General features: G+C 35.9%; 2 protein-coding genes across 10 annotated transcripts in view; one reads left to right on the top strand and one right to left on the bottom strand.

Annotated features, from left to right (window-relative positions):
* Positions 1-23,618, bottom strand: part of VPS26C (VPS26 endosomal protein sorting factor C) — a 541,728-nt gene that overhangs the window by 479,982 nt on the left and 38,128 nt on the right. The window lies entirely within an intron of this gene.
* The window catches only part of TTC3 (tetratricopeptide repeat domain 3), a 92,454-nt gene that overhangs the window by 48,529 nt on the left and 20,307 nt on the right, over positions 1-23,618 (top strand). For all 9 annotated transcript variants that reach the window (XM_071567108.1, XM_071567107.1, XM_071567099.1 and 6 more), the window contains 15 exons: positions 966-1,088; positions 1,164-1,265; positions 2,985-3,077; positions 4,839-4,903; positions 6,649-6,785; positions 8,854-9,165; positions 10,460-10,723; positions 12,543-12,589; positions 12,941-12,997; positions 14,608-14,684; positions 14,788-14,925; positions 18,170-18,980; positions 20,911-20,976; positions 22,455-22,604; positions 22,825-22,964. In XM_071567108.1, coding sequence (XP_071423209.1) covers positions 966-1,088; positions 1,164-1,265; positions 2,985-3,077; positions 4,839-4,903; positions 6,649-6,785; positions 8,854-9,165; positions 10,460-10,723; positions 12,543-12,589; positions 12,941-12,997; positions 14,608-14,684; positions 14,788-14,925; positions 18,170-18,980; positions 20,911-20,976; positions 22,455-22,604; positions 22,825-22,964 — 2,582 coding nt within the window. The remainder of the gene's footprint in view (positions 1-965; positions 1,089-1,163; positions 1,266-2,984; positions 3,078-4,838; positions 4,904-6,648; positions 6,786-8,853; positions 9,166-10,459; positions 10,724-12,542; positions 12,590-12,940; positions 12,998-14,607; positions 14,685-14,787; positions 14,926-18,169; positions 18,981-20,910; positions 20,977-22,454; positions 22,605-22,824; positions 22,965-23,618) is intronic.

Raw genomic sequence — 23,618 nt, 5'->3', positions numbered from 1 at the left:
CACCTGGTTTTCCTCATGGAAGAATTTCCTCCTGGAAAGGGTGGGCAGGCACTGGCAGGGGCTGCCCAGGGAGGTTTGGAGTGCCCAGCCCTGCAGGTGCCCAAGGCAGGACTGGCCGTGGCACTGAGTGCTCTGGGCTGGGGGACAAGGTGGGCATCGGGCACAGGGTGGGCTGCAGGGGCTGGCAGGGATTTGCCAAGGTGGGCATCGGGCACAGGGTGGGCTCCAGGGGCTGGCAGGGCTTTGCCAAGGTGGGCATCGGGCACAGGGTGGGCTGCAGGGGCTGGCAGGGCTTTGCCAAGGTGGGCATGGGGCACAGGGTGGGCTCCAGGGGCTGGCAGGACTTTGCCAAGGTGGGCATTGGGCACAGGGTGGGCTGCAGGGGCTGGCAGGGCTTTGCCAACCTCAGGGATCCTGGGATAAGGTGTGAACTCTTCAGCTGCACCTTCCCAAACTTGGAACTTGGGAATACACAACACAGTGCTGGGAGAAACTGGTTCCAAACTGGGATGAGCAAAACTGTGGAATTGGGAATTGCATCATCAGAGCTGTTTTCCAAACAAATTTGAGACCTTTTGGTTGATGCCAAACTCTGTTTGACCTGCAAGTTGTGCCCGGTGGCACCTCCAGCTGCTCTGCAGGGAGGCACCTTCTGCCCCAGGAGAGCTTTGGAGGTTCCTCAGTGTTTGAACTTGACACTTCTGCTGTTTCCTCCTCAAAAAACTGACCCAACAATTCCTCAGAGAGACCCCTCCAAAACGGTGGGCACAGCAATCCATCAGTGCTGTGGCACCTCTGGAGGGCACAGTGCCAACATCAGAGAGCTGGTTGGGTTTCATTGTGTTTTATTCATAGAATCACAGAATGGATTGGGTTGGAAAAGGCCTCCAAGATCATCAAGTCCAACCCTTGGTCCAACTAGTCCATTTCCAGCTGGATTTTCCCTCCTTTCTGTGTGTTCCCAGCTGGCTCTGAGGAGCTGCATCGAGCAGTGCCGGTTCCCTCCCGCCCCCGATGCCCTTTGTCGGTACCAGCTGTGCCACGGCCGCCCCAAAATCCAAATCTTCTTCTCAGACCCCGATTTTAAGGTAAATTTAATGTAAAATCCTCTTGAGCTCAGCCCTGTTTGGTGTCCCAGGTGTGACTTTTGCCCTTTTTTTTAGGGTTTTATCCGCGTTATTTGCTGCCAGAGGTGCAGGGTGGAGTTTCACATCAGCTGCTGGAAAAAGCTGAAAACAACAAGATACAGTGAGAAAAACGATAAGGTGAGAGCTTGGGGAGCCTGGAAACGTTTGATTTTTGTGTTTTTTTAATTTTAGATTATATTATATCTAATTTCATTTCATCAAATACAGTCCTGCAGACACTGTGAAATTAAATCAGGCAGCTGAAAGTCACCTGGAAGTTGATTTTTGGGGTGTGAAGCTTTGGGAGTCAAAGGGATGTGCCACAGATCTTCCTAATTATTTAATTAATTTTTTTATAATTATTTAATTATATTTTTTAATTGCCTTGGTCACCTGTAATTAAGGAACTTTGGGAATCCAAGGGATGTGCCACAATTCTTCCTAATTATTTAATGCTTTTATAAATAATTATTTAATTATATTCTTTTAATTGCCTTGGTCACCTGTAATTAAGGAACTTTGGGAATCAAAGGGATGTGCTACAATTCTTCCTAAATTTTTTAATTATATTTTTTTAATTGCCTTGGTCACCTGTAATTAAGGAACTTTGGGAATCAAAGGGATGTGCCACAATTCTTCCTAATTATTTAATGATTTTTTAAATAATTATTTAATTATATTTTTTAATTGCCTTGGTCACCTGTAATTAAGGAACTTTGGGAATCAAAGGGATGTGCCACAGATCTTCCTAATTATTTAATTAATTTTTTATAATTATTTAATTATATTTTTTTAATTGGCTTGGTCACCTGTAATTAAGGAACTTTGGGAATCAAAGGGATGTGCCACAATTCTTCCTAAATTTTTTAATTATATTTTTTTAATTGCCTTGGTCACCTGTAATTAAGGAACTTTGGGAATCAAAGGGATGTGCTGCAAATATTCCTAATTATTTAATTAATTTTTAATAATTATTTAATTCTATTTTTTTAATTGGCTTGGTCACCTGTAATTAAGGAACTTTGGGAATCAAAGGGATGTGCCACAAATCTTCCTAATTATTTAATTAATTTTTTATAATTATTTAATTATATTTTTTTAGTTGGCTTGGTCACCTGTAATTAAGGAACTTTGGGAATCAAAGGGATGTGCCACAAATCTTCCTAAATTATTTAATTTATTTTTTTTTAATTGCCTTGAACACCTTAATTAAGGAACTTTGGGAATCAAAGGGATGTGCCACAAATCTTCCTATTATTTAATTAATCTTTTATAATTATTTAATTATTTTTTTAAATTGCCTTGGTCACCTGTAATTAAGGAACTTTGGAAATCCAAGGGATGTGCTGCAAATATTGCTAATTATTTACTTAACTTTTAACAATTCTTTAATTATATTTTTTTAATTGCCTTGGTCACCTGTAATTAAGGAACTTTGGGAATCAAAGGGATGTGCCACAAATCTCCCTAAATTATTTAATTTAAAATTTTTTAATTGCCTTGGTCACCTGTAATTAAGGAACTTTGGGAATCAAAGGGATGTGCCACAATTCTTCCTAGATTATTTAATTAATTGTTTTTTAATTGCCTTGGTCACCTGTAATTAAGGGGGTTTGGGAATCCAAAGGATGTGCCATAAATCTCCCTAAATAATTTAATTTAAAATTTTTTAATTGCCTTGGTCACCTGTAATTAAGGAACTTTGGGAATCAAAGGGATGTGGCACAATTCTTCCTTGGTTATTTCATTAATTTAAATTTTTAATTGCCCTGGTCACCTGTAATTAAGGAGCTGTGATTTAAGAGCACAGATGGATTGAAATCTCTGTGTCGTGTGTGTGGTTTTTTCTCCCCCCAGGATTTCCTCAAGGAATTGTGTTTGACTCCTGATTGTAAAGGCCTTATTTCCAAAATTGTTATTTTCGGTTCTTCTGGGCTGGTAAAATGTGAAGTAAGTGTGAGATTTTATGTGGAGATTTTATGTTGATTTTTTATGTTGATTTTTTATGTTGATTTTTTATGTTGATTTTTTATGTTGATTTTTTATGTTGATTTTTTATGTTGATTTTTTATGTTGATTTTTTATGTTGATTTTTTATGTTGATTTTTTATGTTGAGATTTTATGTTGAGATTTTATGTTGAGATTTTATGTTGATTTTTTATGTTCATGTTGATATTTTATGTTGATATTTTATATCAAATAACCTGGAAACTGTTAAGGAGATAAAGTGAGGATGGGAATGGAACTGCAGGAAAAATCAGTCCTGAGCTGATTACTATTACTACTATTATTTATTATTATCATGATTATTTATTACTGTCACAATTATTTGTTAGTATTACTATTGTTACTATTATTTCAATTATTATTTATTATTTTTGTTATTGTTTTAATATTGTTTTGTTGTTTATTATTAATATTAATTACTATTGCTATTATTCATTACTATTACAATTATTGTGATTACTATTAATTCTTATTTATTATTATTATTATTATTATTATTATTATTATTAGTGGTTTATTATTATTGTTTTGTTTATTATTACTGCTATTACTGTTATTTATTACGATTATTACAATTATTGCTAATTACTATTGTTATTATTGTTATTTATTATTATTGTTTAGTTGTTTATTATTATTAATTATTTTTACTACTATTAATAGTATTTATAACTCCTACTATTATTACAAATATGCTATTATTAATTATTATTTATTGTTGTTGTTGTTATTTATTGTTTATTATTATTGTTTAGTTGTTTATTATTATTACTATTACTATTATTTGTTACTATTACTACCATTACTACTATTACGATTATTATTAATTGTTATTTATTGTTGTTATTTTTATGGTTATTATTATTGTTTATTCATAATTATTAGCATTATTGTTATAATAATAATTATTATTATTACTATTACTATTATTTATTACTATTACTACCATTACTACTATTATGATTATTATTAATTATTATTTATTGTTGTTATTATTATTATTATTGTTTATTTATAATTATTAGCATTATTGTTATAATAATAATTATCATTATTACTATTATTTATTACGATTACTACTATTATATTACAATTATTAATTATTATTGTTATTATTATTTTTGTTTTGTTGTTTTATTATTATTAATATTAATTATTATTCCTACTATTACGATTATTTATTACTATTACTATTACTATGATCATTGTGATTATTATTATTATTTATTGTTATTATAGTTATTTATTGTTATTTATTATTGTTTTGTTATTATTATTTGTTAGTATTACTACTATTACAATTATTACTGTTATTACTACTATTATGATTATTACTATTATTATTAATTGTTATTATTATTTATTATTAGTACTATTACTATTGTCTATTACTTTGTTGTTATTAGTATTATTATGATTTTTATTATTATTATATCATTATATTATATTGTATTATATTATATTATATTATATTATTATTATCGAATATTTATTTATTAATTCCCCTGTGTCACCTTCCACCCTCCCTCCTGCAGATAAAGATGCTCCATCCCAACTCGTAGCAGCAAAATTAATTTAGTTAGACCTTCATTTAAGCTGCTTTTCCCTCTTTTCCTGTTCTTTCCCCCAAGGTTTGTGGGGTTTTGGGTCCAGCCACCGCTGCCAAATTCATTTATCTCTTCTCTCCTCATTTCCTTTGGCAGTTTGAACAAAAACTCCCCAAAGCCAAAGAAGCCCCAAGGGCCAGAATTAAACAGAAATGTTCCAGGTGAGGTCCCTGCTCTTTCCATCACTCTGAGATTGATTTCCAGCCCTTGGTCAGATTTCCTGAGAGATCCCAAATCCTTTGGAGAGACTTTGCTTGTCCCTGGGATAAATTAATAAATAAAATTATTATCCAATTATAAAAGCATTTGATTGTTCCACAGAGTTTACTTTGTGTGGATGTTCGGGAGGTGTAAACAAACTTTGGAGTTACTGATGTAGTTAATGTAGTTAATGATGTAGTTAATGTAGTTAATGATCTAATTAATGTCCTTAATAATGTAGTTACTGATGTAATTACTGATGTAATTAATGTAGTTAATGATCTAATTAATGTAGTTAATAATGTAGTTAATGATGTAGTTAATGTAGTTAATGATCTAATTAATGTCCTTAATAATGTAGTTAATGTAGTTACTGATGTAATTAATGTAGTTAATGATGTATTTAATGTAGTTATAATGTAATTAATGTAGTTAATGATGTAATTAATGTAGTTGTAATTAATGTAGTTAATGATGTAATTAATGTAGTTATAATGTAATTAATGTAATGATGTAGTTAATGTAGTTAATGATGTAATTAATGTAGTTAATGATCTAATTAATGTAGTTAATGATGTAGTTAATGTAGTTATAATGTAATTAATGTAGTTAATGATGTAATTAATGTAGTTGTAATTAATGTAGTTACTGATGTAATTAATGTAGTTATAATGTAATTAATGTAGTTATTGATGTAATTAATGTAGTTAATGATGTAGTTAATGTAGTTATAATGTAGTTAATGTAGTTAATGATGTAATTAATGTAGTTATAATGTAGTTAATGTAGTTAATGATTTAATTAATGTAGTTATAATGTAATTAATGTAGTTATTGATGTAATTAATGTAGTTATAATGTAATTAATGTAGTTAATCATGTAATTAATGTAGTTGTAATGTAAATAATGTAGTTAATGATGTAATTAATGTAGCTAATAATGTAATTAATGTAGTTAATGATGTAATTAATGTAGCTAATGATGTAATTAATGTAGCTAATAATGTAATTAATGTAGTTAATAATGTAATTAATGTAGCTAATAATGTAGTTTATGATGTAGTTAATGTAGTTCATGATGTAGTTAATAATGTAATTAATGTAGTTCATGATGTAATTAATGTAGCTAATAATGTAATTAATGCAGCTAATGATGTAGTTAATGCAGTTAATGATGTAGTTAATGCAGTTCATGATGTATTTAATGTAGTTAATGATGTAGTTAATGTAGTTCATGATGTAATTAATGTAGTTATTGATGTAGCTAACGTAGTTAATGATGTAATTAATGATTTATTCCCTTGGGTGTAAATGAGTTTCTAAGTGAGTTTAGAAACGATGCTGAGAAATTATTTTTGAAAAATTATTTTTAAAAACGAAGGACCTCAAATCTTGCTTCAAAATTGGGTTCCAAACGCTGCACTATGAGGCAAAAAAGGAAAAATATTGAAGTTCCTGCTAATTGGGACCCCTTTAATGAGAGTAAAAATCATCCCACTGAGTTCATTTACACTTTCATTGATTCAATTTTGTGCTCTCCCGACTTATAAATAAACCCCCCTTTTGTTATATTTGTGTTTTTTGGCGTATTTTCAGGAGAATGGAGCTTTTATAGCTGTTGGAAGACATGAAAAACCCTTGAGAGATGTGCCTAATTACTCTGACAGCCTCATTAATTCTGCCTGATTGCTTTTTTTTCCTCCCAGTGTAAAGAAGTTAAAAATGAAGCAAGAAAAAAAGGCCCGAAGGAAACGGGCGCGGGAAGAGGCTCGAAATTGTGCCAGGAACAAAACAGAGCAGAGCCAGGAGGGAGAGGAACCTTCTCAGCACAGGCAGCACAGGGGTAGGTGGGAAGATCCAGGTCATTATTCCCGTTTTTCCATGGAAAAAGGGCTGCCCAGGGAGGTTTGGAGTGCCCAGCCCTGGAGGTGCCCAAGGCAGGACTGGCCGTGGCACAAGGTGGGCATCAGGCACAGGGTGGGCTTGGAGATCTTGGAAGGCTTTTCCAACATCAATGGCTCTGGAATTCGGTGGTTCTGAGGCAGCAGGACCAGCACTGGCAACCTCTGAAGTCACAACACTGATAAAAAACTTGGGTCTCCACTGGAGGTGACTTTTATTCCAGTTGTTGGTTTTCCCCTCTCCCATCATCTCTTTCCCCTCTCCCATCATCTCTTTCCCCTCTCCCATCATCTCTTTCCCCTCTCCCATCACCTTTTTCCCCTCTCCCATCATCTCTTTCCCCTCTCCCATCATCTCTTTCCCCTCTCCCTTCAACTCTTTCCCCTCTCCCATCATCTCTTTCCCCTCTCCCTTCAACTCCTTCCCCTCTCCCTTCAACTCTTTCCCCTCTCCCTTCAACTTTTTCCCCCTCTCCCTTCAACTTTTTCCCCCTCTCCCTTCAACTTTTTCCCCCTCTCCCTTCATCTCTTTCCCCCTCCTCTCCCATCTCTTTCCCCCTCCTCTCCCATCTCTTTCCCCCTCCTCTCCCATCTCTTTCCCCCTCCTCTCCTCTCTTTTTCCCCCTCCTCTCCTCTCTTTTTCCCCCTCCTCTCCCCTCTTTTTCCCCCTCCTCTCCCCTCTTTTCCCCCCTCCTCTCCCCTCTTTTCCCCCTCCTCTCCCATCTCTTTCCCCCTCCTCTCCCCTCTTTTTCCCCCTCCTCTCCCCTCTTTTCCCCCCTCCTCTCCCCTCTTTTTCCCCCTCCTCTCCCCTCTTTTTCCCCCTCCTCTCCCCCCTTTTTCCCCCCTCTCCCCTCTTTTTCCCCCTCCCCTTTTTCCCAGCACTGGGAACCTCTGAAGTCACAACACTGATAAAAAACTTGTTTCTCCACTGGAGGTGACTTTTCTTCCAATTGGGGGTTTCATTTCCAGCTGACTGTGGAGGGTTCAGCTCCTTGTGGAAAAACCCCTTGGCTGGTCCTTGCAGGTTCAGCCTGAAAGGGCAAAGGCTCCAATTCCAAAGGCACTTCAGGAAAAGCTTTGATCCCATCAGGCTGGATAAAGCAAACCCAGAGGGTTTTATCTGTGGGGCAGAGAAGGGATAAATAGGGATATAAAATGATATCCTGACTCCAAGGACTTGGGAAATGCATTTCAGAGGATTGGGGAAAAGAAAATACTTGAGTTTATAAATTTGGGCGTTTGCTGTGTTGGAAAATTCATTTTTTTTCTCTCTATTATTAACTTACTTAATTTCCTAGAAGGATTCCTTGTTAAATCCTCTGAGGATGTTTTTTATCCTGTCCCTTCCATTCTCTGAGTTCTCCTGATCCCTCTTGGTCACTGGCATGTCCTGGCACTTGGAGAGATTTTTTTCCTTCCCTGTGGATTTTTAAATCCCACTCTGTTCCCTCCTGGTTGTTTTTCCAAGTCTTTCCTGTCTCCTTTTCCCTGATTTTTCTCTAATTCTGCTCCTTGGAGCCACTGCAGGTCATTTTCCCCTGTAAGTCCAGTGATTGTTCACCCTAAAACCCAGGCAAGGGGTTTGTTATCCCAATTTCAAACAATAATATATCAATTCCATAATATAAATATATATATATATATATATATATATATTTATATATACTATATATATGTATTACATTATTTGTAATGTTGTATAAATCCTATAATATAAATGTATGAATCCCACAATATAAATATAAAGCTGTTTTATATAGAAAACTCACACACAATTATTTATAGTCTCCAATTTTCAGCTTGATCATAAGGCAATTAATAATTAAAAATAATTATTAAAAATAATTAATTATTTATTATTTAATAAATTGGATAAATTGATTTATTTATTTAATAGTTAAATATTAATTACTGAGTCCAATCAGCTGGACTTTAAGTTGGTTTTTATCGTGCTGCAGACCTGAAATGTTGTTTATTTGGTTTTTTTGGGGTTTTTCTCTCCCTCTGCAGGGCCCTGCCAGGATCTCTGTGCTGGTGACCGTGTCCTGCAGCACCTCACTCAGAATTCCCACCTCATCCAAGCAGCCCTTGGAGACACTGCCAAGTTTCTGAAGGAGCTGCTGGCCTGGTTTGTCATCACTGAGGAGGATTTCACCTCCTTTTCCCAAAACCCCAAGTGCCAGGAGGTGATGGAGCAGCTCCTCAATTCCTTAATCCAGGCCAAAAGCAGAGTGAAAACCAGGGGGTTCCTCCACGTGCTGAGCAGGATGGAGGTTCTGGATCCCAAACTGCACAAGTGGCTGCAGCATCTCAATAACCTGGGTAGGTTTTATTCCTGCAGCATCTCAATAACCTGGGTGGGTTTTGTTCAATAACTTGGGTGGGTTTTGTTGTTCCTGCAGCATCTCAATAACTTGGGTGGGTTTTGTTCAATAACTTGGGTGGGTTTTGTTCAATACCTTGGGTGAGTTTTGTTCAATAACCTGGGTGGGTTTTGTTCAATAACCTGGGTGGGTTTTGTTCAATAACTTGGGTGGGTTTTGTTCAATAACCTGGGTGGGTTTTGTTCAATAACCTGGGTGGGTTTTGTTCAATACCTTGGGTGGGTTTTGTTCAATAACCTGGGTGGGTTTTGTTCAATACCTTGGGTGGGTTTTGTTCAATAACCTGGGTGGGTTTTGTTCAATACCTTGGGTGGGTTTTGTTCAATAACCTGGATGGGTTTTGTTCAATACCTTGGGTGAGTTTTGTTCAATAACCTGGGTGGGTTTTGTTCAATACCTTGGGTGGGTTTTGTTCAATAACCTGGGTGGGTTTTGTTCAATAACTTGGGTGGGGTTTATTCAATAACCTGGGTGAGTTTTGTTCCTGCAACAGCAGAAACACCTTGAGCTGCCAGAGGGGAGGATTTTCCAGCCTTGCTTTCCCCACTTTTCCAGCCTTCATTTCCCCGCTTTCCCAGCTTTTCCCCTCCCTCTCCCCCTTTTCCCCCTCCCATCCTTTTCCCCCTCCCATCCTTTTCCCCCTCCCATCCTTTTCCCCCTCCCATCCTTTTCCCCCTCCCATCCTTTTCCCCCTCCCATCCTTTTCCCCCTCCCATCCTTTTCCCCCTCCCATCCTTTTCCCCCTCCCATCCTTTTCCCCCTCCCATCCTTTTCCCCCTCCCATCCTTTTCCCCCTCCCATCCTTTTCCCCCTCCCATCCTTTTCCCCCTCCCATCCTTTTCCCCCTCCCATCCTTTTCCCCCTCCCATCCTTTTCCCCCTCCCATCCTTTTCCCCCTCCCATCCTTTTCCCCCTCCCATCCTTTTCCCCCTCCCATCCTTTTCCCCCTCCCATCCTTTTCCCCCTCTCTCCCTCCCCCTTTCTCCCCTCTCTCCTTCCCCCCTTTCTCCCCTCTCTCCTTCCCCCCTTTCTCCCCTCTCTCCCTCCCCCTTTCTCCCCTCCCTCCCTCCCTCCCCCTTTCTCCCCTCCCTCCCTCCCTCCCTCCCTCCCCCTTTCCCTCTCCCATTTCCCCCTCTTTCCCTCCCATTTTTCCCTCCCTCTCTCCCATTCCCCTCTCCCATCAGACAGGTCTATCCCACCCTCACCTGTTGTGTCTCTCCTCCATCCCTCAGGCCTCTCAGCCACCCAAACCTTCCTGCTCCAGCACAGCCAGTTATTGCAGGAGCAGGACCTGGCCCTTGTCCCCTCCCTGTGGAACCGGAGCTACGGCCGGAATTTCGGGAGTGTGCCCATCACCTCTGCCAGCCCCCAAATCTGGGATTATTTCCTCAAACCCCCCCTGGAGAAAAGCAGGTGCTTTATTTGGCTTTTGGAGGACAACAGGGAGCATTTCCCATCCCTCCATCGAGCCTTGGATGAATTCTTTGATAAAATGGGTGAGTAGGACCAAACATTTCCAGCCACAAAGAGCTTTTATTGTTCAATTTTTCAGCCTAAAAGTTCTTCAGCTGCATCTGGAAACCTCTGGATAGACCTCTGAGTACCCAAGGAGAGAGAATTGGCCTTTGTGCTATTTGAATTTGTTCTTCATTCATAGAATTTTCCTCTTCATTCATAGAATTGTCTTCCTCATTAACCGAAGTTTCTTCTTCATTCATAGAATTTTCTTCATTCATAGAATTTTCTTCCTCATTAATAGAATTTTCTTCCTCATTCATAGAATTTTCATCTTCATTCATAGAATTTTCATCTTCATTCATAGAATTTTCTTCCTCATTCATAGAATTTTCTTCCTCATTCGTAGAATTTTCTTCTTCATTCCTAAATTTTCTTCCTCATTCGTAGAATTTTCTTCTTCATTCCTAAATTTTCTTCCTCATCCATAGAATTTTCCTTGATTTCACAGAAATTAATGCCATTTTTCTGCTACCTCCCCACCCATAAAACATCTTTATAGTCACAGAGTGATTCCTTTTTGCTTCCTACCATTTAACAGTGGAAATAACCAGAAAATCCGACCCTTTTGGAACCTGCTGTTGGTGCTCCAGGATTTTATTTCTTGTAGCGATATTAGAAACTGTTCAAGTGAACAGAAACAGAAAAATATCCCAGGATTTCCATAGGAAATATCCCCTTTCTGTATTTAGGATTAATGTTATTAATGTCTGTCTTTAATCAGAGCAGCTCAATTAACTGAAATGGGGCAGTAGAGAGCAATTAATTATCTTTTGCTGTCAACTGCACTTGATGATTTCTCTAATTGAGGCCTGAATGATGGAGCTGGAACTGAGATTTCAGTTGCTGGTATTTGATAGAGGATTGTAATAAGGAGAAGGAGAAGGAGGAGGAGGAGAAGAAGAGGAGGAGAAGGAGAAGAAAAGGAGAAGAAGAAGAGGAGAAGAAGAAGAAAAGGAGAAGGAGGAGAAGAAGAAGAAAAGGAGAAGGAGAAGAAGAGGAGAAGGAGAAGAAGGAGAAGGAGGAGAAGGAGAAGGAGAAGGAGAAGGAGGAGAAGAAGGAGAAGGAGGAGAAGGAGAAGGAGAAGGAGAAGGAGAAGGAGAAGGAGAAGGAGGAGAAGAAGGAGGAGAAGGAGAAGAAGGAGAAGGAGAAGGAGAAGGAGGAGAAGAAGGAGAAGGAGAAGGAAGAGAAGAAGGAGAAGGAGGAGGAGAAGGAGAAGGAGGAGAAGGAGAGGAAGAAGGAGAAGAGGAAGGAGAAGGAGGAGAAGGAGGAGAAGAAGGAGAAGGAGAAGGAAGAGAAGAAGGAGAAGGAGGAGGAGAAGGAGAAGGAGGAGAAGGAGAGGAAGAAGGAGAAGAGGAAGGAGAAGGAGGAGAAGAAGGAGGAGGAGAAGGAGAAGGAGGAGAAGGAGAAGGAGGAGAAGGAGAGGAAGAAGGAGAAGAGAAAGGAGGAGAAGGAGAAGGAGGAGAAGGAGAGGAAGAAGGAGAAGAGGAAGGAGAAGAAGGAGAAGAGGAAGGAGAAGAAGGAGAAGAGGAAGGAGAAGAAGGAGAAAGAAGGAGGAGAAGAGGAAGAAGAAGGAGAAGAGGAAGAAGGAGAAGGAGAGAAGAAGAAAAGAAAAGAAGAAGGAAAATAATAATAATAATAATAATAATAATAATAATAATAATAATAATAATAATAATAATAATAATAATAATAATACTGGTTTGTAGTAATGATTCCTGCCATTGCACAGCTGTGATTGAAAGGCAGATAAATTATCACTACTCCCATTAATCCCTGTGACTTTTCTCCTCTCCACAGATGACCCAACCATTATATTAAAGAAGGAGGGAAAGGAAAATAGACCAGTAAGTCAACCTGAAACTGTGGTGGGTGTTTGAAACAAGTGCAGAAGGGAGGAGGGAAGTGCAGCTTGTACAGCCATGGCAGACCTGGGGGGGCTTTGCTGCCTTACATGATTTGGGAGTTTAATAATAATAATAATAATAATAATAATAATAATAATAATAATAATAATAATAATAATAATAATAATAATAATAATAATAATAATAATAATAATAATTATTATTATTATTATTATTATTATTATCATTATTATCATCATCATCATCACCATCATCATCATCATCACCATCATCATCATCATCATCATCACCTCAGTGACTTTCTCTTTTTTTTTTTTTTTTGTGTTTCAGAATAATGATATAAAAGTTAAAAACAAAACCAGGAAAAAGAACCTGAGAGAGTCAAAAGTGAGTAATTTTTTTTAATTAATTCCCAGTTCCTGATCTGGGCTCAGTTTGAGGAATTTGTGTTTAAAATTGACATTTTCTGCTCCGGTTTGTTTGGTGAAAAACCCTTAAAAAAATGACATTTCAATAAATAGATCAGAAATTCTGTTATTTATCTCCTTTTTCTGATCAGCTTTATGGGCACATCAATGGCTGAAGGTGCTTCAGAGAAATGTTGATTTTTTTGTTATTTTATGGATTTTCCTGGGAATAGAATTCCACCTGAATCTCCCACTGATTTGCCAGGATTTTGTTTTATTAAAATTTCAGTTTTCCTGCCCCTTTTTTTTTATGATTTTACCAAAATTCCAGGAGGGAAATTAAGATTTATTTTTTTTATCCTCATCACATTTTTTTATTTTTCTGACTTGGGTGCATTTATATAAATTGATTAGATAATAAAAAAATATAAATATTGGACTATTTTATATTATAAAAATATTAAACTACTCAAATTTATAAGATAATAAAATATAAATATTGGACTGTTTAATATTTCATATTATAAAAATATTAGACTGTACAAATTTATTATATAATAAAAATATAAATATTGGACTATTTTATATTATAAAAATATTAAACTTTATAATATTTAATAAAATAGAAATATTGGACTATTTTATATTTCATATTATAAAAATATTAGACTGTACAAGTTTATTATATAATAAAAATATAAATATTGGACTATTTTATATTATAAAAATATTAAACTATTCAAATTTATTAGATAATAAAATATAAATATTGGACTATTTTATATTATAAAAATATTAAACTATTCAAATTTATTAGATAATAAAATATAAATATTGGACTATTTAATATTTCATATTATAAAAATATTAGACTGTACAAATTTATTATATAATAAAAATATAAATATTGGACTATTTTATATTATAAAAAATATTAAACTTTGCAAATTTATTATATAATAAAAATATAGATATTGGACTATTTTATATTATAAAAATATTGAAACATACAAATTTATTATATAATAAAAAGTATAAATATTGGACTATTTTATATTTCATATTATAAAAATATTAGACTACAAATTTATTATATAATAAAAATATAAATATTGGACTGTTTTATATTATAAAATATTAAACTATACGAATTTATTAGATTATAAAATGTAAATATTGGACTATTTTATATTATAAAAATATTAGAACATACAAATTTTTTATAGAATAAATATATAAATATTGGACTATTTTATATTATAAAAATATTAGAACATACATATTTATTATATAATAAAAAGTATAAATATTGGACTATTTTATATTTCGCAATATAAAAATATTAGACTGTACAAATTTATTATTAATAAAATATTTGTCATGAGAATATTTGTGATGAGAATAAAAAATGCCATTAAATTCACTGTGATGAAGTTTTTCAGCCTCAAATAGAGAGGAAATTGGATTAAATTTGGATTAAAGTGGGGAAAAAAAGAGGAATATTGGGCTGAATATCCCAATTTCTTTGCCCTCAATCAATTCTAGGTAAGGAATTAATAACTTTAAATTAAAAAATGTGATTTCCATCAGTCTATTTTAGTATTATCCAGTGGAGTCAGCACAGCCCCACGGGAAGAAGAGAAAATATTTATAGAAGAAAATAATTTGTAAGTACCTTCATTTCTCTTTTTTTTTTATTAATTCCAAAATTCTGGAGGAGAACCAAAAAAACCTGAGTTTATTTTTCTCTGTTTTTTCCTTCTCCTGAAGATACAGAGATTTTACAAATGAGCCTTTTGTAATCCCTGAGTATCTCCAGGAGCAACTGGAAGAGTTTGAAGCTCTTTATGAAGCTTCAAATAAAGAAAATTATAATAATCCAGATCCAATCTCTGAGAGTTTATACGAGTGAGTACAAATTCCTGTCCTGGGCAACTTCAGGGCTTCAATATTCAGAATTCTTGGAATTTATTGTGATAAATCCTTTATTTGGTGCTCATAATTCTTGGAATTTATTACATTAAAACCTCAGTTTGGTGGGTTGGTGTCATAATTCTTATCATTTATTGTGTTAAATCCTTAATTTAGTGGTCATAATTAGTATAATTTATTATATTAAATCCTTAATTTGGTAGGCTGGTGTCATAATTCTCATCATTTATTTTATTAAATTCTCAATTTGGTGGGTTGCTGTCATAATTCTTATAATTAATTTATTTTAATTAATTATTTGGTGGGTTGCTGTCATAATTCTTATAATTAATTTTATTAAATTAATTATTTGGTAGGTCGGTGTCATAATTCTTATAATTAATTTATTTTAATTAATTATTTGGTGGGTTGCTGTCATAATTCTTAGAATTAATTTATTTTAATTAATTATTTGGTGGGTTGGTGTCATAATTCTTATAATTAATTTATTTTAATTAATTATTTGGTGGGTTGGTGTCATAATTCTTATAATTAATTTTATTAAATTAATTATTTGGTAGGTCGGTGTCATAATTCTTATAATTAATTTATTTTAATTAATTATTTGGTGGGTTGGTGTCATAATTCTTTTAATTTATTGTGTTAAATCCTTAATTTGGTAGGTCGGTACCATAATTCTTATAATTTATTTATTTAATTACTAATAGTTTATTTTATAATTTATTTTATTAGGTCCTTAATTTGGTGGGCTGGTGTCATAATTAGTATAATTTATTATATTAAACCCTTTATTTGGTGATTTGGTGTCATAATTAGTATAATTTATTATATTAAACCTTTTATTTGGTGATTTGGTGTCATAATTCTTGTAATTTATTATATTAAACCCTTAATTTGGTGGCTTGGTGTCATAATTCTTACAATTAATTTTATTAAATTAATTATTTGGTGGGTTGGTGTCATAATTCTTATAATTTATTTTATTAAGTCCTTAATTTGGTGGTCATAATTCTTGTAATTTATTATATTAAATCCTTAATTTGGTAGGTCGGGGTCATAATTCTTATAATTTATTTATTTAATTTCTAATAATTTATTTTATAATTTATTTTATTAGGTCCTTAATTTGGAGGTCTGGTGTCATAATTCCTATAATTTATTATATTAACTCCTTAATTTGGTGATGTGGTGTCATAATTCTTATAATTAATTTTATTAAATTAATTATTTGGTAGGTCGGTGTAATAATTCTTATAATTTATTTATTTCATTTCTAATAATTTAATTTTTAATTTATTTTATTAAGTCCTTAATTTGGAGGTCTGGTGTCATAATTCCTATAATTTATTATATTAAATCCTCAATTTTGGTGGTCTGGCATCATATTCTTATAATTTATTTTATTAAGTCCTTAATTTAGAGGTCTGGCGTCATAATTCTTATAATTTATTGAATTAAATCCTTAATTTGGTGATTTGGTGCCATAATTCTTATCATTTATTGAATTAAATCCTTAATTTGGTGGTTTGGTGTCATAATTCTTATCATTTACTGTGTTAAATCCTCAATTTAACACAAATTATTATAATTTATTGTATTAAATCCTTAATTAGATGGTCTGGTGTCATAATTCTTATCATTTATTGTGTTTAATCCTAAATTTAAAACAAATAAATTATTATCATTTTTTATATTAAATCCTTAATTTGATGGTCTGGTATCATAATTCTTATAGTTTATTAAGTCCTTAATTTGGTGGTCTTAATAATTATTGTAATTATTAATTATTGTTGTTATTGTAAATAATTATTAATTGCAATAATTATTAATTATTGTAATTATTATTGTGTCGTAGTTATTGTATTAAATCCTCAATTTAGTGGGCTGGTGTCATAATTCTTATTTATTAAGTCCTTAATTTGGTGGTCTTAATAATTATTGTAATTATTAATTATTGTGATTATTATTGTAAATAATTATTAACTGCAATAATTATTAATTATTCTAATTATTAATTATTCTAATTATTATTGTGTCATAATTCTTATTATTTATTGTATTGAGTCCTTAATTTGGTGATCAGGTGTCATAATTCCAATAATTTATTTTATTAAGTCCTTAATTTGGTGGTCTGGTTTCATAATTATTGTGATTTCTTGTGTTAAGCCCTTAATTTGGTGGTCTTAATAATTATTGTAATTATTAATTATTGTTGTTATTGTAAATAATTATTAATTGCAATAATTATTAATTATTGTCATTATTATTGTAAATAATTATTAACTGCAATAATTATTAATTATTCTAATTATTGTCATTATTATTGTAAATAATTATTAACTGCAATAATTATTAATTATTCTAATTATTCTAATTATTATTGTAAATAATTATTAACTGCAATAATTATTAATTATTCTAATTATTATTGTGTCATAATTCTTATTATTTATTGTCTTGAGTCCTTAATTTGGTGATCAGGTGTCATAATTCCAATAATTTATTTTATTAAGTCCTTAATTTGGTGCTCTGGTTTCATAATTATTGTAATTTCTTGTGTTAAGCCCTTAATTTGCTGGGCTGGTGTCATAATTCTTATTTATTAAGTCCTTAATTTGGTGGTCTTAATAATTATTGTAATTATTAATTATTGTGATTATTATTGTAAATAATTATTAACTGCAATAATTATTAATTATTCTAATTATTATTGTGTCATAATTCCAATAATTTATTTTATTAAGTCCTTAATTTGGTGATCAGGTGCCATAATTCCAATAATTTATTTTATTAAGTCCTTAATTTGGTGATCAGGTGTCATAATTCCAATAATTTATTTTATTAAGTCCTTAATTTGCTGATCTGGTGTCATAATTCCAATAATTTATTTTATTAAGTCCTTAATTTGGTGATCTGGTGTCATAATTCCAATAATTTATTTTATTAAGTCCTTAATTTGATGATCTGGTGTCATAATTCCAATAATTTATTTTATTAAGTCCTTAATTTGGTGATCAGGTGTCATTATTCCAATAATTTATTTTATTAAGTCCTTAATTTGGTGATCTGGTGTCATAATTCTTATCATTTATTGCATCAAATCTTTAATTTTTTGTTCTGGTGTGTGTGTAAAGACACAGATGAATCCACTGAAATCCAGATTTGGAGTCAGACTAAAAAACTTGAATTAAAAATAACCAGTTTTATTGGTTTTTTTCAGGTATTTCTCTCTAATCTTGGAAGAGCACGGCCCTCTGGAAATTAATAATAAATTACTAATTGGGGAATATGAAACTTTCCCCAAAGAAACTCGGAAGGTGGTGGAAGATCAGGGTGGTTTGGAATCTTTTCTCCTGCAATCCCCAAACTTCCTTTTGGTGGAGAATCTCGTTGGGTTAAAACAACACTCGGTTCTTTTGGAGGGAAATTCCCAAAAAAATGAGATTTATGGAGCTGGGGATGTACAAGGATGTCATTCCCTAAATCCAGATGCTCAGGAATTCCATCCACTGGCTCAGCCCATCCCACCCCACATCTCTCCATTAAGTTTGGAACCCCCCCAAGGTTATCCCTGTGCTTTCCCTGCTCCCTGCAGAGCCAGGAATGAATTCCCAACTTGGAGCGTCCATTCCATCCAAACCCACCCATCATTCCCAGATGTTTTCCTAAAAGCTTCCCAAGCTCCCGCCGTGTTCCTGCCCCAACCTCCCTGGGGTTATCCATATGGGAGGATATTCCCTGTGCCTTCTCCAATGCCTGGAATGCCCCATGGTGGTTCTCCTGACTCTGGAACTCGTTGGGATCTTCAGGAATTGGCGACTCCGGAGACGAAACGCCCCCAGGAGGGTTTGATGCCAAGGGAAACCCAAACATCTTCCAGGTGCCAGCTGGAAAACTCAGATATGATGGAGAAAGAGAATTTGGCTGCTCCAGAAAGCTCAGATGAAGATGGAAAACAGGTTATTGAGATGGGAAAAGGAAAAGCTGGAATGAAGAGCAATCCCCCCGGGATAAGGATGGTGGCTGTGCAGGTGAGAAAGGAGAAGGGGACACGTTTTTGGGAGCTTTGAAGGACATCAGGATGGGCAGAGGATGGAGCAGCTCTGCTGGGAGGAAAGGCTGGCACAGCTGGGATTGGCCAGCCTGGAGAAGAGAAGCTTTGGGGGGACCTCAGTGTGGCCTTCCAGGAGCTGAAGGAGCCACAGGAAAGATGGAGAGAGACCATTCCCAAGGGCTGGAGAGACAGGACAAGGGAATGGCTTCAAAGTGCCAGAGGGCAGGGCTGGATGGGATACTGGGAAGGAATTGCTGGCTGGGAGGGTGGGCAGGGGCTGGGTTAGAATTCCCAGATCAGCTGTGGCTGCCCCATCCCTGGGAGTGTCCCAGGCCAGGCTGGACAGGGCTTGGAGCAGCCTGGGCTGGTGGGAGGTGTCCCTGTCATGGCAGGGGTGGGAATGGGATGATCTTCAAGGTCCCTCCCAACCCAAACCATTCTGGGATTCCTTAGAACTTCCAGTTTAACTTCCTGCCACTTTCTACAACCACTTTTGTTTTAACTTTGCAATTCTTCCAAGAACTGCTCCCTGGAGTTTGTTCTGCCCCAAGTTCTTGCAGCTCTTTGATGGTACCAAAGGAAGGAGCTGGTGCTCAGCAGGTTCACCTTTCATAGAATGATAGAATGGATTGGGTTGGAAAAGCCCTCTGAGATCATCAAGTCCAACCCTTGGGCCAACTCCAGTCCCTTTACCAGATCATGGCACTCAGTGCCACGGCCAAGCTCAGCTGAAAAACCTCCAGGGATGGGGAATCCACCCCCTCTCTGGGCAGCCCATTCCAATCCCTGAGCACTCTCTCTGCAAAGAATTTCTTTCTGCTCTCCAACTTCAATTTCCCCTGGCAGAGCTTGAGCCCATCGTGCCCCCTTGTCCTATTGCTGAGTGCCTGGGAGAAGAGACCAACCCCCACCTGGCCAGAACTTCCCTTCAGGCAGTTCCAGACAGTGCTGAGGTCACTTTGCTTTAGAGAGGAAGGAAAGTCCTTCTGTGTCATCATCTCCCCTTTGCAGTTAATTCAGGGATTTGTTTTGTGCATCCCAACAGTTTCTGGCTGGTGTTTTCCTCGTGGTCTCAGTGCTGGTCCAGCTTTTGGGATCAGCTCAGGGGGAAACTCCACCAAGTTTTCTGAGATGTCCCTCCAGGGCTATGCCCAGTTCTGGCCCTTAGGGAAGAGACACTGAATTCCAGGAATTTCTCCCTGGAAAGGCTGGTCAGGCACCAGAAGGAGCTGCCCAGGGAGGTTGGGAGTGCCCAGCCTTGAAGAGACCTCCAAGCCATGTGGATGTGGCACTTGGGGACGTGGGGCAGTGGTGGCCTTGGCAGTGCTGGGGGGTGGGTGGATTTGATGAGCTTTAAGGTGTTTTCCAACCTGAACAATTCCAGGATTCCAGGATTATCTGACTCTGAACAGCCTGATGGAACAAGGACATCAATCCTTTCAGTCAGTCCTTGATGGTGATGGTGGAGCAAAGGAGTTGGATTAAATTGGTGAAAAAAAGAGGGATATTGGGCAGAATATCCCAATTTCTTTCCCCTAAATCAGCCCCTGCTGAGTGGAGGCTCTTCTGTTGTACCTCCTGAGTTTGGGAGTCACTGAACAGCTCCTTCTTCAGACATTTTGTTTGCAAATCTGAAGTTTCCCAGCAGAGTTTGAAGCCTGAGAACTTCTCAGGGCAAATTCTGGTGGACAATAAAACCAGGGAAGGATCAAACAAGGTCCTTCATTGCAGGTTGAGGTCCCTTCCAGAAACACTTCACCAAAGTCTCCATAAATTGTTTTCCACTGCTCAGTTGGGTTTGTAGAACTTTAGAGGAGGCACAAAAGCTCCAGAGCAAACCTGACCCTGTGGTTCCATCTGGAAACTGGAAACCTTTTTTAACCAACTCCTATTTTTTTGTGTTTCAGGTAAATCAGGAAGTAGCTGAGAGAGAAACCAACACTTTGCCTTTTCAGCCTTTTGAAAATCAAGAAGTGAGTCCCATCTTTGTGTTTCTCATGGAGAAGGTGAAAGGAATGTCCAAAAACTTATCAGTGACAAGAGAAAGGCTTTCTGAAATAGAGATATTTGGGGTTGTTTGGTGCATTCTCTGAAATATTTGGGGTTGTTTGGTGCATTCTCTGAAATATTTGGGGTTTTTTTGGTGCATTCTCTGAAATATTTGGGGTTGTTTAATTAATTCTCAGAAATATTTGGGGTTGTTTAATTAATTCTCTAAAATATTTGGGGTTGTTTGGTTAATTCACAGAAGTATTTGAGGTTGTTTATTTAATTCTCTAAAATATTTGGGTGGTTTGGTGCATTCTCTGAAATATTTTGGTGTTGTTTAATTAATTCTCAGAAATATTTGGGGTTGTTTCTTTAATTCTCTGAAATATTTTGGTGTTGTTTAATTAATTCTCTGAAATATTTGGGGTTGTTTGATTAATTCACAGAAGTATTTGAGGTTGTTTGGTGCATTCTCAGAAATATTTAGGGTTGTTTGGTTAATTCTCTGAAATATTTGGGGTTGTTTAATTCTCTAAAATATTTGGGGTTGTTTGGTCCATTCTCTGAAATATTTGGGGTTGTTTATTTAATTCACAGAAATATTTAGGGTTGTTTGGTTAATTCTCTAAAATATTTGGGTGGTTTGGTGCATTCTCTGAAATATTTGGGGTTGTTTAATTAATTCTCAGAAATATTTTGGGTTGTTTAATTAATTCTCTGAAATATTTGGGGTTGTTTAATTAATTCTCAGAAATATTTGGGGTTGTTTGGTGCATTCTCTGAAATATTTGGGGTTGTTTGATTAATTCTCTAAAATATTTGGGTGGTTTGGTGCATTCTCTGAAATATTTTGGGCTTGTTTAATTCTCAGAAATATTTGGGGTTGTTTAATTAATTCTCTAAAATATTTGGGTGGTTTGGTTAATTCACAGAAATATTTGGGGTTGTTTGGTTAATTCTCTGAAATATTTGGGGGTTTTTTGGTGCATTCTCTGAAATATTTGAGGTTGTTTCTTTAGTTCTCTGAAATATTTGGGGTTGTTTGGTTAATTCTCTGAAATATTTGGGATTGTTTGGTCCATTCTCAGAAATATTTGGGGTTTTTTTGGTGCATTCTCTGAAATATTTGAGGTCGTTTCTTTAATTCTCTGAAATATTTGGGGTTGTTTGGTCCATTCTCTGAAATATTTGGAGTTCTTTAATTCTCTAAAATAGAGATATCTGGGGGGTTTGGTGCTCTGTGTTTTGCCTTTTCTTTATTCTTTGAGATGTTCTTGTTGGAAACTCCCACCAGGGAGGGTTTTCCTCTCCAGAAATCTTGGAGCTTGATCCAAACACTCCAGTTGGGCACAGAGAGATGTTCATGGCAGGTCTTGGTGTGTCCCAGGAGATAAAGGGGAACAAGGTGGTCCCTGAGCTGGGACAAGCTTTGGATTGGCTCTTGGACCTTCCTGGTTTCCAGGGAGACCTTCTGCGGGTGGAGAAGGAGCACCAGGTGCTGCAGGAGCAGCTCAGGGAGGCAGAGGAGAAGTTCCAGCAGCTCCAGAGCCAAAGGATGGAGGAAACTGGAGCTCTGGAAGAGCTTCTGAAGAAAAGCTTGGAAGAGACTGAGGTACTTCTTTATCCATGGATTAGAGAGTGGAATCCCCATCCCTGGGAGTGGCCAAGGTTGGATGGGGCTTGGAGCAACCTGGGCTGGTCCTTGCAGGATCTTTAAGGTCCTTTCCAGCCCAAATCTGTGATGGAACATCCAGGTCCTTGTTCTGCTCCAACTGCATTTGAAAAAAACACTCTTTTTTTTTTTAAATAACCTCTTAATTTTGTGCTTTCAGGTGTCCCAGAGTGAACTGGGGTGGTTCAATCAGGACTCTGAGACACAAGTGAGGAAATGGCAGCAGGAGAAAAAGGAGACTCGGGAGAAGTTGAAAGCCCTGAGGAGCAAAGTGAAAAAACACACAGAGAGCAACGAGAGGTGGGGCCAAAAACCACAAAAAACACAGAGAGCAGTGAGAGGTGGGGCCAAAAACCACAAAAAACACAAACAGCAACGAGAGGTGGGGCCAAAAACCACAAAAACCACAAACAGCAACGAGAGGTGGGGCCAAAAAACACAAAAAACACAAACAGCAACGAGAGGTGGGGCCAAAAACCACAAAAAACACAAACAGCAACGAGAGGTGGGGCTAAAAACCACAAAAAACACAAACAGCAACGAGAGGTGGGGCCAAAAACCACAAAAAACACAAACAGCAACGAGAGGTGGGGCTAAAAATACAAAATACACAGAGAGCAGTGAGAGGTGGGGCTAAAAAATACAAAATACACAGAGAGCAGTGAGAGATGGGGCTAAAAATACAAAATACACAGAGAGCAGTGAGAGGTGGGGCTAAAAAATACAAAATACACAGAGAGCAGTGAGAGATGGGGCCAAAAAACACACACAGACACCAGTGAGAGGTCCTGAGATAAAAAAACTCACACAGAGACACCAATGAGAGGTCCTGTGATAAAAAACACACAGACAGCAATGAGAGGTGGGGCTAAAAAACACACAGAGACACCAGGGAGAGGGGCTGAGATGAAAAAACTTAACACAAAACCCAATGGGAGGTCCTGAGATTAAAAA

This window comes from Pithys albifrons, chromosome 1, assembly GCF_047495875.1.
Source record: "Pithys albifrons albifrons isolate INPA30051 chromosome 1, PitAlb_v1, whole genome shotgun sequence".
Taxonomy (NCBI): domain Eukaryota; kingdom Metazoa; phylum Chordata; class Aves; order Passeriformes; family Thamnophilidae; genus Pithys; species Pithys albifrons.
The sequence above is the reverse complement of the archived record's forward strand: the minus strand, read 5'-3'. Positions and strand labels throughout refer to the sequence as shown.